Source organism: Drosophila sulfurigaster, chromosome 2L (genome assembly GCF_023558435.1).
Source record: "Drosophila sulfurigaster albostrigata strain 15112-1811.04 chromosome 2L, ASM2355843v2, whole genome shotgun sequence".
NCBI classification, from domain to species: domain Eukaryota; kingdom Metazoa; phylum Arthropoda; class Insecta; order Diptera; family Drosophilidae; genus Drosophila; species Drosophila sulfurigaster.
The window spans coordinates 17,673,756-17,689,658 of record NC_084881.1 but is presented as its reverse complement, the minus strand read 5'-3'; the positions used below and the strand labels follow the sequence as shown (position 1 = coordinate 17,689,658).

The following is a 15,903-nucleotide window of genomic DNA, read 5'->3' as shown; positions in this document are numbered from 1 at the left end:
CATGTCTATCAACTTTAACTTGGGGCTAAATTAGTTGCATTTATTTGAGCTGTCAAGCTCAAAGGGAAAAGCGAGCGAAACCCTTTGACTTATAAATAGCACAACATAACTCGCTATCAAAACAGAGCCTATGCCTCAAGCAATGACAAGTTGACACATTACGCATACGCAGCGTAACCCCTGCTCTATAGCATACGCAGCTAATAATAATAAGTAGTTACACACACACACACACACACACACACACTCACGCACTTGCTGTCAAAACAGGCAGAAAGTTGTGGGCAATAATTTCTTTTTTGTTCTGTTTTTTCTTTCTTTTTTTTTTGCATATCGAAGGCAAAAACTTATGTCGCAAACTGAAACTAAATCCAAAATACATGTGTAAACACAACGTGGAGATTATCATAAACTTGGCTAATTTATTACACAATGTTTGTCGCTCTTATGCAAAGCCATGTACGGGAGGGAGGGAGGAGGGAAGGGCGTTAACTGCTTTGAGGATTAAAATGTTTGTCTGTTGACAAAATGGGAAAAGCAATAAAAGCATATAAAATACAATAATATTTGTATTTGTTATATTTACTTTGTCTGTTATTTATTCATTTGTTTATGTGCGTGCACAAAAACTAATTAGTAAATTAAAAGCGTATGCTAAAAACTGTATTTCAGTTGCGAGAAAAGCTTTGACCTCGCATTTTATGCAAACAGATTTGCACTTGACCTGAAGGCAGGATTAAACGACATAGAGAATGTTATGACGAAAATCATTTGTGCGAGCAAAACTATAAAGCAACAATATTTTAAATACTATAAAGTTAAACATAATAAAAATTAATTTAATAAAATTAAGCGAAAAAGGCAAAAGTTAAGTCAAAATGAATACAAATCAAATTGTTACACAGAGAATTAGTGAGTTTCTAAATACTTTCTTTTGTAACTAAAAGTTGCATTTTTAAATTAAATATATTATATTGTTATTGTTTTTTTTAATTGCACATTTACGTTGGTTTTACTTACTAATATTTCTAGTCTTATATTTTTTAGTACATATTGTTAGTTACTTTACCACTTCTATCTTCACAAACTTTACTCATAAACTCCATCAAGTTATGATACGTTGTAAACGTAAACCCTTTTATTATGGCACTTCAACATATGACAGTCATTAGCATAATGACTGCTGTTTGTTCTTTGTTGTTCTTATTGTTATGCCTATCTTTTAAGCTAGTCTTAAGTCCTTAGTCCTTGGTTCTTATATTAATGCAATGCCATTAAAATGAAAAGCAAATAAAATGTTCTACATTCAAGTTGAAGTCGCACTCGGCAAAAGGCACTCGCACAAATATAAATGCATATTTAAAAAGCTTCAAGACTCGCAATCACCGGGGTATCATTAGTTTGGCTTACAAAAGCACACATATCATGAAATTTTAACAGGTGTAAATAATCATATATGCGCACACACACACACATACACACACACATCCAAATTGCTATACACACTTACCCAAATAGGTGCTATTTGTCAGAACCCAAAAGATTTTTAATGGATCGACCATAACTACGCAGGCGAACGCTGTTTATGTGAAGCTGTGTTGCTGATGCTGCAGTTGCTGCTTGCTACTTGCTACTTTTTGCTGCTGCTATTGCTGTTGCACGGCAACAACACCTTTGGAGCGTAGCAAATTGCCGCGTTGCCTTTCGCCAGTCTCCAGTCGGTTGTTTACTGCCAAACCTTGTGGCAGAGCCAGCAATTAATTTGTTGTTGCCGCTGGTTGTTGTCGCTGTTGCTGTTGCAGTTGTAGTTGCTGTTGCTGTTGCTTTTGCTGCTGTTATTATTATTGTTATGCCGAGGCGAGAAGCTTTGTAATTTCAGTTTGTTGCACTTGCTGTGAATGATTAAATGATAAATGCAACAACTGCTCCTTCTGCTCACTTGCTGTTGTTGGTTAGTTTTCTTCTCTCTTTGTTGATTTCCACTAGTTTTAATGATGATCGCTGTTGTGGGCCAGCTGCTTCTGCTGTTGCCTTTGAGGTATTTTTGCAATTTGCGTTGTGCACTTTTATGGCGTTTGCATAAATCGAAATGTTGCGCGTTTCTCATAGTACTAAGCATATACAACAATGCTATACTATAATTTTATTTCACTTTATTTTATTTACGTTTTTTACACATTTCTTTAAGCGAGTTTACAGAAAGCATCATCACATTTGTCTATCCATTATTTTTAACGACTTTAGAGTTGAGCTGAGATAATTAAAATTGTTTTGCTTTGCACTGTAATTAAATTTTATACTCGATTTATGTCAACGTCAGCCGCAGTAAAACAACATTGTCAAAAACTTCTATTGTCATCACGATTTAGTCTATTATTTGGCAGCTATTAAAAACTTATGACAATCTCATAAACTTTAAATCAGCTTTTGTCTGCAGTGTTTTTGTTTGGCCACAGCAGCAATTTAAGCAATTTATTTTCAATTTCATTTTAGAGTTTTTCGGCATTAAATTGGATTAAGCTGCTCTCGTTGAGCGTATGTGATATATGATGTACTTGTGTGTGTTTTTTTGGGCTCTAGCAGAAAACTTTTTGCCAGCACAAAAAAGTAGGCAATGGTTTTTTGAAAGTTTTCAACGCTAGAGTTCAATCTTTGGCTAACAATCTGTGTTTATATTTGTTATTGCAAAATGGTTGCCAAGGTTGTGGCGCTGCAAGGTAACCTGGGGCAAGGTAAATATCAACCCAGGATTTTAAGCAATTAGTGAGCAGCTGGAAGGCAGTCAGAGGGCTTTTGCTTAGAAATTCTCAATCGCACTTCAAACAGTCGCTTTTGCGCTGCTGCTGCCCAGTTGGTTGTAACAACACAGTTTATGGCCATTAGCGCAGTTAGGGCCAAACAAAAGGCACCAATTAACGCAGCTAAGACTTAGGCAAATGAGTTGAGGGGAGAAGAGAATGCTGCTACCATTTTATCCTTGCCTTGCCAGCAGCCTTGACCTTTATCTGCAGGCGATTGACAACAGTAACAGCAGCAACAGCAGCAAAGAGAAGCGCACCAGCTGCTGCTGTTGCTGTTGTCTGTAAATATTTAATTGTTTATGCCATCGTCTAAGCACACTTCAGCCAAGGTACTTTTAATGGACAGCCAAAAGCGTCCTCCTCCACACTTTGAGCTGAGCGATTAAAGCTTACGCAAAGTAATTAGTAACTCAATTGCTTTCTCCCCCTTTCGCTTTCGCTTTCACGCCGAAAATGCGTTGAGTGCTGCATACAAATGGCTTCCGTTATTGGCGGTTTTCTTGGCCTGCTTTTTGTTGTCCCAGCCTCATTCATAAATTATGCATAGCATATTGCCGAGCACTGCGAGTAATGTCAATAATTGTGCGACAAAAAAAAAAAAAATGGAAAATAGAAAAGCATTTCACTCAAATCAATTGGCAAAATGACAGCTTAACTGGAGCAAGTTTTATCAAATTTTGCAATGTGCCAGTTGCCAGTTGCCAGTCAATTGAGGTCAGAGAAATTAGCGTCAATTTTTCATTGAGGGCTTAAGCCTCTAACTGCGTTTCGTTTCGCAACTTATGTAAATTTATGTGGGTTCAGCTGTCGCGCCCATCAATGTAAGCACATTTTGCAGTCACAGCTTAAAGAATGGTTAAGCAAGCTTCTTGTTATCCCGCTCACAAAAGTTCATCTTGCTCATTTTTTAGCATTACTTTTGTGTGCACGCGCATAAAAGAGAAGCTGCACAAATTTTGAAATTGCACTTTTCCGCCAGAAGACAAAAAAACGAAAAGCGAGAAGTGAATGACCGAAAATAGTTGAGAGAACCTTGCGCTACTTGCGCCGGAAATACAAAAGCATAAACTTTCCGGCCAGCAAGTTACAAGTAAGTAACCAACAGAGTCCGAGTTCTCAGTTCTCGACATAAAGCGCAAAATGTAACGGAAGTTTAATGGACATAAACTTGCTAGCTGATCCCGCTAAAAAATAAAAGAATAGTAAAGAAAACCAGGAAATACGCCAAGTAAATTAAGTTGTTCGAGTCGAGGCAAACCTTCGCACAAGAAATGGAAATGGAAATATTATTTTACTTCAATGATTTCCTACCAAAAAAGAAAAATATTAATTACCGCAAAATATAGGAAGTGGGAAATGAGAGTGCGCATTTCAAAGGCACAACACAACAAAGTTTCACTCGCTTTTAGTTCTATACAAATTAGCGGCCAACATTTGTTTTTCTTCTTCTTGTTGTTGTTGCGGAGGGGGAAAGCTGAGGTTTTGCCTTTGCTTTGACAGTGCTGTAAATTATTATGCTTGTGGTAAACATTAATCCTATTATATTTAGCACAACTATGGTATTGACTTTGAAGTCGACTGTGCTTAATTATGCTAAAATTCGCATTAATTAAATTACAATTTCAAATGGCTGCTCAGAAATGTAATCAAATACTGCACAATCGAATAAGTAACTAAAGCCTTTAAGTTTTCAAATTGATACAAATAGTATATGCATTTGATGTCAATAAATGCCGAAATACATTTTAAATTAGCTTGGAACTAAAACGAAAAATATTTTCAAAGGAATATCAAGTTATGTGAATGCCAATAAATCAATCCGACACATTTTAGTTGATTATAAGTTTTGCTATTTTAAATAATATTTAATAAAGACTTGATATTTTATAAGAACACGTTTGAACTGCAAGTTTAATGCGGATTTTATTTTTAGGTTGCTTCACTCAATTTACTCACTATAAAATCAAGTATAATTTACTAATAACGGATTGATGGCTGGTTGAATTATAATAATATGATACGAATTATAATTAACCGTATTAATATTATTTGTGTCAGGATTGTCAAAATAAGCCTGAATCGCAAATTTGTTTTGCACTGAATTATGATAAAATAACAAAAACAATGCTGTACATTATATAGCAAGCATTTGAAAGAGGTTTAGTTTAAAACCTGAACAATATTTGTAAATAATGTTTTGACCTGAATTGTTATTATGATCATTATACTCGGTACCCATAAAGTAGAAGAGTATTAAGAATTTTTGCCTGCAGAAAATGTATGTTATTCTACCTTTTGTCAGAAGGAATCAACTCCGATCCTATAAAGTATATATATTTTTGATCAGAGTAAACAGCCTATAGTCATGTCAATCTGTCGTTCCGTCCATATGAACACCTAGGTCTCAGTGATTATAAGAGATAGAGATGGAGAGGTTGGCTGAAAAAATGGAATATTTTATACTTAATGGTATATTTTAAATGTAGTACTATATCAATATACCAAAGATTGTCTTCGGTATATTTCAGTATTACTGCGGTATATTTTAAAATCAAAATACTACTTTGTTTTCATTTAAAATTGATAGCAAGTATTTCAAAGATGAACACACTCCAATTGTCAATTTCTTATTTATTTTAATCATTTCCATAGTAATGTTAAGAATTTTTTATTCCATCTTTGCTAAAAACGTTAGCGAAATGATTTATTTAACAATCTTTGCATTTGTTTACGATAATGATTATGAAAAAGCTTAAGGCATAGTTTTTAACATTTCCACAGTTGTGTTGCGAATCCACATAAATAAGCAAATACAATTTTTAAGTCGTTGTTGCATTTTGTTTGAGAAATTACTGGAAAAACTTTGTAGCAACAAGCTGCAAAGAAAAAAATTGTACACATCCGTAAGCTGCTTTAAGCGACAAAGTTGTTGCAACCAACTCAACTCAAAAGCATGCGTCTACAAAGTTGTTGTTTTTGCTGTTTTTGTTGTTGGGCAAATGACAAAAGTTTTTGGCTTTGTTTTCTGAACTGTTGACGTGCAATTCAAATGAGTTAACAACACAAGAAGTGACCTACATAAACCACGCAGGAGCAGTGGCAACAAAAGTTGCACACAAAAAATTAAAAAGACATGAAAAAGTGGCGTCACTTGGAGTTACAAGCAAAAGAAAAAAAACAACAACAAGAGTGAGTTGAGAGGCTTAACAACATATGTTGAAGCGACGACTCTCTGTGGTTGTTGCCACGTTGCACGGCTGGAAGGCTAAAACAATTATAAGCAGCATATCCGCAAAAGTAGCAGATTGCCTGTTGCAGACAAAGGCGCCAAGTGGCCGCTGTTGTTGTTACGTTCATCCGTCAGTTGTTGAGGCAACAACGACAAGCAGCCGCACGTCGTCGAGTGTTGCACGTTTGCAAATGAAGCACTCAAGGGCCTGGCTGAGCTGAACAACAACAGCAGCAACAACAGCAGCAACAAATTGCAACAGTTTGCGTCCGAGCAACACTTGGCGGTGCATCAAATGCGCTTAACTATTCAATTAGCACAATGGAAGTGCTGCACGTGCCACGCGAACAAACAAACGAAGGGGAGACAACAGCAACAGTAAAAGCAACTGTGTGCGCACAAGTTGCAAGTAACTTTCGCCCTGCAATTTGCAACAAAAGTTGGCGCTCTTGGTAGTGCCTGCATTCGAAATGAATTGCCGAAATTGGGAGACGAAGAAATATTCAATCGCTCTGCATTTGGCCGCGAAACAAATTCGCAACTTGCATAAAATGTAATTAATTTGTTTAGCCAGCGTAGGAAGTTGCCCCACAACTTTGTGTGTGCTGCGCCAACTTAACTGACAATGCAGCACAAGCCGAGACGACATTGAAAGAGCCTAGAAAAAGGCTTATGCCGACTTGCATTAATTTCAGCTGTAGCTGGGCAGAGTGAGGTGAGTGAGCGGAGGCACAGCTTGAGTTGAGGCAAAGGCAAACTTGCAACCGACCGATGAGTTGTTGAGAGCTCCAAATGATTTTACCCTGCCTTAAGAGTTGGCATAAACAAGCCGCTACGCTTAGGCTTAAAGGATTTGTCGGGCTGCCGAGCACCAGCAGCAGAGTATTGGTAAATTAAGTTGAGGCAAGTCGGCTCTTGAGCGCACCAAATTTGCACAGCAGCAGCAACAGCAGCCGGGAAATGTTTCGAAGGGGGAAATGCGAAATTGCCAAATCCGAAATGAGAATGTGAAGCGGCATTTATGTCGTCACATCACTTGATTTGGTTGCTTGGCAATACACAAAGTATAGCACATGATGAGCTGCTAAGCTAAGCTTAGCGATTAGCACGTAATTAGTATTTAATAACTTCAATTTAAGACAGTAGAAAAGTTTCGAAAAAAATATTGATAACAAAGAATTTAATTTGTGGTTGTTATTGAAGTTTTATTCCTAGCATTTTTCTCTGTCATTTCGATTTAATTAAAAGCAGTTCTATTGTCAAGTGTTATTTCCTTTTTTCAATTTGGTTTTTTTAAGTTCAAGCTTTGCTATTGTATGCCATTAGCTGCCACTTCAAAAGATTCAATGCTTTATGTTGATATAGCGACATCAAATCGCATTACACAATGTGCGAGAGCGAGCAAGCTTTGTATTTGAGCTGCAAACAACAGATGTCAGAGATACGGAGAACGTGGCTAAATGTCGACACGTGCTGACAATTTGCTCAAGCTACAAATTAATTGAACTTGTCTCATTAATAATGCGCAAAAGGCGCCAACCTAATGCTCTATCGACTTGAGCGTGACATTCAACAGCAAATGTTAACGAGCTGCATTTCGAACAGAATAAATTAAAGTGGTTACGACTGCGTAAAAATCTTAAAGAAGCCAGACCTAAGGAGATGTCTAAGATACTGTAAATGTATTCATAAATATTACAAATATTAAAAATTAATATTACTCTATTCGACCATAGAAAAAAATAAACTTAAACTCAAAAACTCAACTTGGGGATTTGATTTAAAGATTGAATAGGTTCTACATTTCTGGGAGCCATAAAGTCACAAAGTTCTATCCAATAGTATAAAAAAAGAATAAGTTATTTGTATATATGCTCGCAAATGGATTTAAGACATTAAAATAAATTTGAAGAAGGTTTTAACAGTCCTATTTAAGGTAGAGCATTTAAATGCCATAATGAATTTATTGCTCTGATCTAAATTTATTTTGAGTAAGTAGAAGGTAGAGAGAGAGTTAGAGAGTGGGCAGTGAAATTGTCGCCATTCGTCAAATACTTGAGTACTCTGGCAGAAGCAGCAGCAATAGCAGCAGCAATAGCAATGGAAGCATCCAAATAACTAACCACAAGTGCAAAGCAAACAGACACTCAGTCACACTCACACAAACACACACACACACACAGAGAGTGAGAGAGAGACAAAGGTGCAGAAAGTGAGTAAATAACATTTTAGCTTCAGCCTCTCATTCAGTCATTCCGTCAGCTCGTCAGTCAGTCAGCGAGGACCTTAAATGTCCGTGTCTGTAGTGCCGTTGTGGTTGGTGGCATCTTCGCTGTTCGCTTGTCACTCCCGTGTCTCTGTGTCTGTGTCCCTTGTCTCTTTGGTCTCCTGGTCTCTTGTGTCTCTGCCGTGTGTCCTGTGTGTCGCAGTGAAAACAGGCAAAAAGGTCCTTATGCAACGTGTCGAGTCGTCATGTCGTATTTGCTTGCCTTTTCGAGTATACATTTATTGTGCTTTTATTTTGTCAACATTTCGCTTTGGTCATATGAAAATAAATTCAAATGATTTATTTACGAGCATTTGATTTATTTGATTTTCACCGTTTACTTTTTCCCCCACTCTCCAGGACATTTGCTGTGTTCTTCTTTTGACTGCCGCGCTTTTGTTTTATGTGTGTGCTGTGCGTGTTTTTCTGTGTGAAATATTGTATTGTATTTGTGCATTTTGTGTCGTGCTTGTCGCTGGCATAGTCGAGCTTGATATGCCTTAAATTGAGAGATACTCTGAAATATCTACAGAGTGTTAAAAGGTGTAAGCAAAAGGATGAAGTATGGAACAGAAAGAGTGACTTTTAATCAGCTAACCCAACTTTCGACTAATATAAAATACAATTTTTAATAATTTAAAAGATTAATAATTTGAATAACGAAAAACATATATAGAAATTTAATACTTAATTCAGTTATGTTGTCAAAAAGTGCATTTCAATTTATTTGTAGTTTAAATCAAATCAACTTCTATTTTCCATAAACAAATTACCACAGGGCATTTTTCAATTGCTCAACATTCGACACGCTGCATTTTCGCTTTATAAATATGTATAGAAAAGTATTTTCTTGTTTATTTGATTTTGTGCGATAGTCAATAAAAATCACAATTGCCGTTTTTCTCTCAGACATGCAACCAACAGCAAATTGATGTCAGGATTCTGGTAGCAATTTGTCGAATTTATTGGAGCATTGAATGACAGCCAAAGGCCATTGCATTTAATGCTCGTGTAGAGGAAGAGAGAATATAAAAAAATCATATTTCGCAGCTCCGCAAATATTAATTTAAAGCATTAAAAGTGCACAAATCGCCCTGAACGAATCATACTTATAAAAAATTTAAAATTGTTCAATTTGATTAGAAGAGCCGCCGCAGCAGCACAACACAATACAATGAACACAGTCAGCCAGTAAATAAATATTTTATTAAGTGCCCAAAAGGCGGAGAAAAAAATAACGTGGGTCAGATGAACCCAGGTTATTTCCAGTGAAAAAAGGACTTCTTTGACTCGGTTGAGAGACGCCCACAAGAAATCCAGGCAGGGGTCAAAGTCAAAAAGAGACAAGAGACAAGAAGAGCAGAAAGCACACTCAAGGGCGACGGACTCAAAAGCGCAATAATAAATTTCCAAAAAATAAGAAATAAGATAAGCAAGTGAACGACATAAAGTTACCCTATAAATTAAAGTAGTTAATAGATTGGCTATTTGAAGTGTTGACTGCACACAAATTTGTTTTTTGCAAGCGCCTGCAAAAAGTTTTTGTTTTTTTTAATGTGTCTAGGGTATATAAGTTAAAAAAAGAAAACGCATCAATTTTCAAGCCATTATTGGCTTTATTTATTTGTTTGTTGATTTGCCAGCGAATGCCTGCCAAAAGCGCAAACTTGAACTTGCCCCTCAACAAAAAATTGTAGCGAAACTTTTGTGAGCGAAACTTGAATCAAATTCGAGAAAGAGGAGAAGTAAGAAAGCAGCTTTACTTGCTATTATTTATCTAATAGCCAGGCTGTCGGGCATAAAAATAGAAATATACATTTCTATAGACTGGCACACGCCCAGACACAGTCACAGACACAGACAGAGACTGACATGGACACCAAGTAAATAGCATGAGACATTCGAATGTGCTGGGAAAAGTGTTTATGATATTTTGATTTCATTTTATGAACGAGTGTAGCATAGAAGTCAAGTGTGAAGTAAAGCTGGGCAAAACTTTAGCCTGCATTGATAATAATGGTGCCCCCTTTCAGAAAATGGGAAGCACAATGCCATTGCCATCCACTTATGGCTTCTGTTCAAGCATTTTGGCTAACAAGTAGTTTGAGCCCTGCCACCAACAAACGAATTCAGCAATAAAAACGCCTCTTTCGGCAAACAAGCTAGAAAAAAGTTTTTCTCTTATTAAGATTAAAAATGAGAGCAACGCAACGCAGCGCAGCGTCTTTTTCGTTTGACTTCCCGCAGTTAGCAAAAGGACTTCTTCGCTCTTGGCGGCCTGCTGATAAGCGACACACAGACAAACGCATAGAGAAAGAGCGTATTCAAGTGGGTGTCACGCATAAATTTCATAAATATAAGCATCATTATTTTGGCTTGCCATTTTGTGGCCAGCACAGTCGCGAGACTTAGCGACAGGCTCAGGCTTTTGTCACGTGCCAAACTTTTCCCATCACATAGTGACACTAATACACACGCAATCTCGTTGACACACACACACATACACACACATATAGAATGAGTCTGAGAGTGGCACGCTCAATCTCATCTAAATGGCGCAATTGTGCGAGTCACACATGAAATTGCGCTTCCACTCTTTGAGTGGAGTTTTGGCAACGTGCCAGAGTGGGGAACAGCAGAAAAAAGCAACGTTCAAATATTACATTTATCAATTCATTTAATATAAACAATGGCATAAACGAAATGTGAGATATGTAAAAGATGGCAATAAGCAAGCATCACAAAGTTGCGCCAAGTTTATGTTTTATACTGAATGGATATCCTAGATGATTTTCAGGCAGTTTTCCGCAGAGCAAACGCGCATATAAAATAAATAAAGAGGGCTATAGATATAAATACAAAGTTTACTATTAATAATTGCCAATAAAATATAAAATACATAAAGAAGCCTTACAAATACGTCCCCAATTTTAATAGAAATGTTATAAAAATATGCCTGAAATAAATATAAAGTTTACTTTTAATAATTGTCAACAAAAGTAGATATAATTTCTAATTATTATTTCGGTGTTAAACATAAAATTGTAAATAAATTATTGTTGCCTCGAAAAAAACTTTCTTATGATATATTATATAAGTATTCTTTTCATTATTCATTTAATATGCAAATTCAATTATTATCTTTATGATAAGGAATATCAATTAATACTGATGTTAGGCAGCACACTTTTTTGTACTTAGGAAAACAGGTTATATTTTAGAATTTAATCTTGAAAACCCAGGAATTAAAGAATTTACAACAGCTGTATTTAAACTGGTAAATTTTGTATTGTTGTAGTTGCGGCCTAATTATAATCAGAATACAATTTTTAATTATGTTTTCCTTCGAGTTCTATATGCATTGTATAAAACACTTATAGTATAAAACAAATTAAAACCCATATCTCTAAGTACTGCTGCAATTTAAATTGTAATGAATTGCGGCAAAAAGTTTCAAATAATAAGAAAAAACAAAGAAAAAATTATTGCCTACACAAAATACAACGTCATCAATATAATGGTATTAAATTTGAAATTCATTCAAAGCAAGAAATCAAAAATTGCCAACAATGATTTAATAAAACGAATTGCCATTAAACAAGCCATAAAAAAGGACTCTATCAATATTGATATATGTGCATAAGCAGTTCGATACTTGCGATACTTTGTACGCATTGAGATTAGCCCGTTAGATCAGAGCCCTGAGCTTCAGTTAACTCGAGGCCAAAGCCTTTATCGGTTGCCTGAGCAAAAGTTGAGTGGCCTCTGGCGACATTGCTGCTGACAAAGTGACATCAATCAATGGGCGTTTGCCACGCCCTCTGCCCAAAAGAGTGAACCGAAAATCACATGTTATCAGCACTTCGGCATGTTTGTGTATGCTTTGGCAAGAAATATGTGAGTGTGTGTGTGTGTGTGGGTGTGTGCGCTCGTTATGATGTCAGCGGGTGTACGTGGCGTATGAGTGTTGGCAATGGCAATGCGTATGGGATTGGGAACTGGTAACTGCGACTGGCAATTGATTGACGACAATGAGGAGAAAGTAAATCAATTATCGTGGAACCCAAGACGACAGCATTACACTCTCCGCCATAAGTAAGTGTATACACACACACAATAAGAGTTTTATGCTGACAAATTGCTCTCGCTTTTAGCCGTTTGGCAGTTGTCGCATTAAAAAGTTGTAGACACAAAGCATTTTGATTTTGTTAGTGTTGTGAATTGCTTCGATTAAATGTGTGAGTGTGGGTTGACTAAAAGAAAAACACACAATAAATTCGCAGTTATCTCATTGCGAATATCTTGCGACTCTCGTCGTACATCACATCGTCGCTGACTCAAATGTAAACATATTTTTTGTGCGAAAAAAAAACATATAAGATCAATATGGCCGATAAGCAGCAACTCATTTTAGCTCACTTCGTTTTATTCATCTTTGCTTTATGTTTTATGGTTAGCATTATTTACATTATGGCTATTTACAGCACTTCTTCAAGATTTATTTGCTCTACAAAACTGTGCAATAAATATGCAAATTTGATGCCAAAATAAAAACTGAAAATAACAAATAAAAAGCTGACCCCAAGGGCAGCACAGCGAGGCATAAAAAGCAATGCAGGCGGCGAAAGAATCCAAAACTAGCCGCAAATCACTGAAACTTGTGAAACAAGTGCAAATCTTTATCTGTACAAAACTCATTAGTTTTTGTGAGTTTTGTGCTGTGCAATGCGAATGGAGACAGAGAGCAGAAGTTATTTTCAGTTGACAGCGGCAACAATTCCATTTTTTCGCTCTGCCAACTTTGCCATAATGAACTTTTATTTTGTGTGACGAAACAACCTTATTAGGAAGTTTTTCGCAAAACGAAACGACTTCTTACACAAACGTAGCAAAACTTTGTAATAACTCGACGAGAATTTCTTTTTGTTAATATACAAAACACAATCATAAAGCACAACGCAAACGCAAGCGCAAGCATATTTAACTGAAGGCCTATCCTTGTCAACTTTTTCTTTAATAAAACTTAACAATGCAAATAGTTTGTGCTTGAGTTTTTTTTTGTGTGGCGTGCCGCAGGCACCTGAGTTTATCATGAATTATGGCATTTGCATGTTCAGGGAGTCTATTGATTGCAAGCACAAAAAGATGAAGACATCGACTGCCACTTAAGTAGAGCCCAGCCAAGAAACTGGGTTTTAATATAATGCACAGCCCCGAAGACAAATAAGGGCTGAACGAGCACAGGATGTGATGGCAACAGCAACGGCAACGGCGAGGTGTTGTCATTTTATTGCCTTTAACTAAACTAACTTTTATTATTTTATTGGATTTCTTTTATGGTTGAACCACACTATAACCAACGAACGTGCCAGGACGATGCTGCGTTGGGGTTCGGGTTGGTGTTTTGTGCGTTAACAAAGAATTTGTCTTAAGGACATGCCATCATTGGGCCAATGATTACATTATGCGATAATGTTGCCCATAAAGGCTGCACGAGACGGATAAAGGATAAACTGAACGCGCGACGAGCTTGAATAGAGAGAGGAGAAGACAGAGAGAGAGAGAGAAGAGGGGACAGGAGCAGAGGTCGCTGGTTATCCTGCTTGCCGTAATAAGCTGTAAAAGTGACACATACATTTGACCTGATTTTACCAGCACATTCTTTTCTGCGTTGTCCTTCGCAGCGCCCTCTTAACTCTAGCCACAGTTTGCTGCTGCTGCTAGCTTAATCCAACTTTAAAATTATAAACTAACGATCCAGCGAAGCACGCACACACACACGTAGATACGAAGTAAATGGGTTTGGGACGTCAGAGAGAAAGCGAGATGGGGAGCGAGCACAAGGATTAAGTTTGGCGCACTGAACCGTGCGTGAACTAATGCGGGATCCTGTGCATTCGTCCTTGCATTCGCTACAATCACATCGCAACGTTCGCCAAGTGGCAAATGGGGAAAATGTGCAATTGCTGTTCGTGTGTGCTTTGTTTTATTTCGTTGCCAGCGTGTGTGTGTTCGTGTGTGTGTATTAGAGAGTTGGCAAAGACCATTCTCTTGTCGCGCCTTAGTTAGCTGATAGGGAAAACGAAACAAGAAAATAAATGCAAAAAAAAAGAGTAGGAAACAAAGCAAAAGTGGAACACACGTTGAAATGTGCAACGAAAACAGAAATTGCAATTAAAACAAGTAACGGGAGAGTGTGACACTACAAGTGCCTAGAGAGAGAGAGAGATAAAGAGAAAGAGGACGAGGTGAAGGATGCAACGTAGGTGTCACTAAGCTTATTGTCATGTTGGGATAAGTTACTCACATACCAAGCAAGGAGACAAACAAGCTGACAGCTCAGCGAAGCCTTTTCAAAGATACTTTCTGTTACTTAGCTCAATGAATTAATCTTAGTCGCAGTCTCTACTGCCGCCTTTTTAATATATTGTCCTACTTATTTATGTAGGTCAGTGTTGGACTCTGACAATTCTAAACAAACTCATTATTGAACAATGACATTTTAATAAATGCGACAATTCTAAACAAACTCATTATTGAAGAATGACAATTTAATAAATGCGACAATTCTAAAGAAACTTATTATTGAACAATGGCATTTTAAAACAATTCGTTATAGAAAAATGGCAGTTTAATAAATACACAAACTTATATAAATATTAACCATACCGTTTTAAAGTAAATAAAAAATATGTGAAAGCAGCGATTTCTGTTTAGGGAACCATCAAACATTTAACAAACTAGAACATATTTTTCTAAAGAAAGGGTAACTAAATTACAACTTGTTTTTCTTAACAAAAGATATTAATTATTTCAAAATAAATACTAAATGGGAATAATATTTATTAAGAAAAATGAATAAAGTGCTTGACTTACAGGACTTGGCAATATGGATACAAAATATATTAAATAGTTTCTTAAAACAAAAGAAAACACATAACTTTACTTTAAAAATTAACTCAAATGGTTTTCATCTAAATATTAAATGAGCAATCTTAATTTTATAAATACCTGAAATGCAAATAATCAAAGTGTCTGACTTGCAAATAGTTCAAATTTTGCAAAATACATATACATATGTCTTTTGCTTTGAAATATTTTTGTAAACAGCAAACAAATTATATTGCTTTCAGATTTTCTTTTGAAATAAATTAAAATTATTTTATACTGAATACTGAAAAGCAAAATTTACTTTCGAGACCAACAAAATTTTTACTAAAAATTTAATGAAAATCCAAAGTGCAAATAAATAGAAGAGAGAAAATTGAAAATTATTCAAGTGGAAGTGAGCTAGCCAGTCATTAAATATATTCTTATGAATTTCATAATTTCATAATTAATTTCCCTTGGCAAACATTCCATAAAGTCAATTAAGCATTACACTTTAACTACCACCGAGATCATCAGCATAATTGAAACTCCCATTTAAGGTTTTGGTGCGGGGGAGTTGGTGCAAGTCCGTCTGAGTGTTGCTGAAATAATTGCCGCCAGCACACTTCTGTTAATAATATGCAGTGCTAATTAAATTTATATAAAAAAAACTCGCATAATTTGCCCCAGCCCGACGAGACAAATTGCAGAAATTCGGTTGCCGGCAGCAACGAAAA

General features: G+C 36.3%; 1 protein-coding gene across 2 annotated transcripts in view; it reads right to left on the bottom strand.

Annotated features, from left to right (window-relative positions):
• LOC133850476 (putative neural-cadherin 2) overlaps nucleotides 1–15,903 on the bottom strand; it is a 153,277-nt gene that overhangs the window by 45,487 nt on the left and 91,887 nt on the right. Inside the window, exon 2 of one of the 2 annotated variants that reach the window (XM_062286593.1) lies at nucleotides 1,511–2,281. The exons of the other annotated variant lie outside the window; for it this stretch is intronic. Within the exon in view, the coding sequence (XP_062142577.1) occupies nucleotides 1,511–1,562 (52 nt within the window). The 5' untranslated portion in view covers nucleotides 1,563–2,281. The remainder of the gene's footprint in view (nucleotides 1–1,510; nucleotides 2,282–15,903) is intronic. 2 annotated transcript variants of the gene reach the window in all.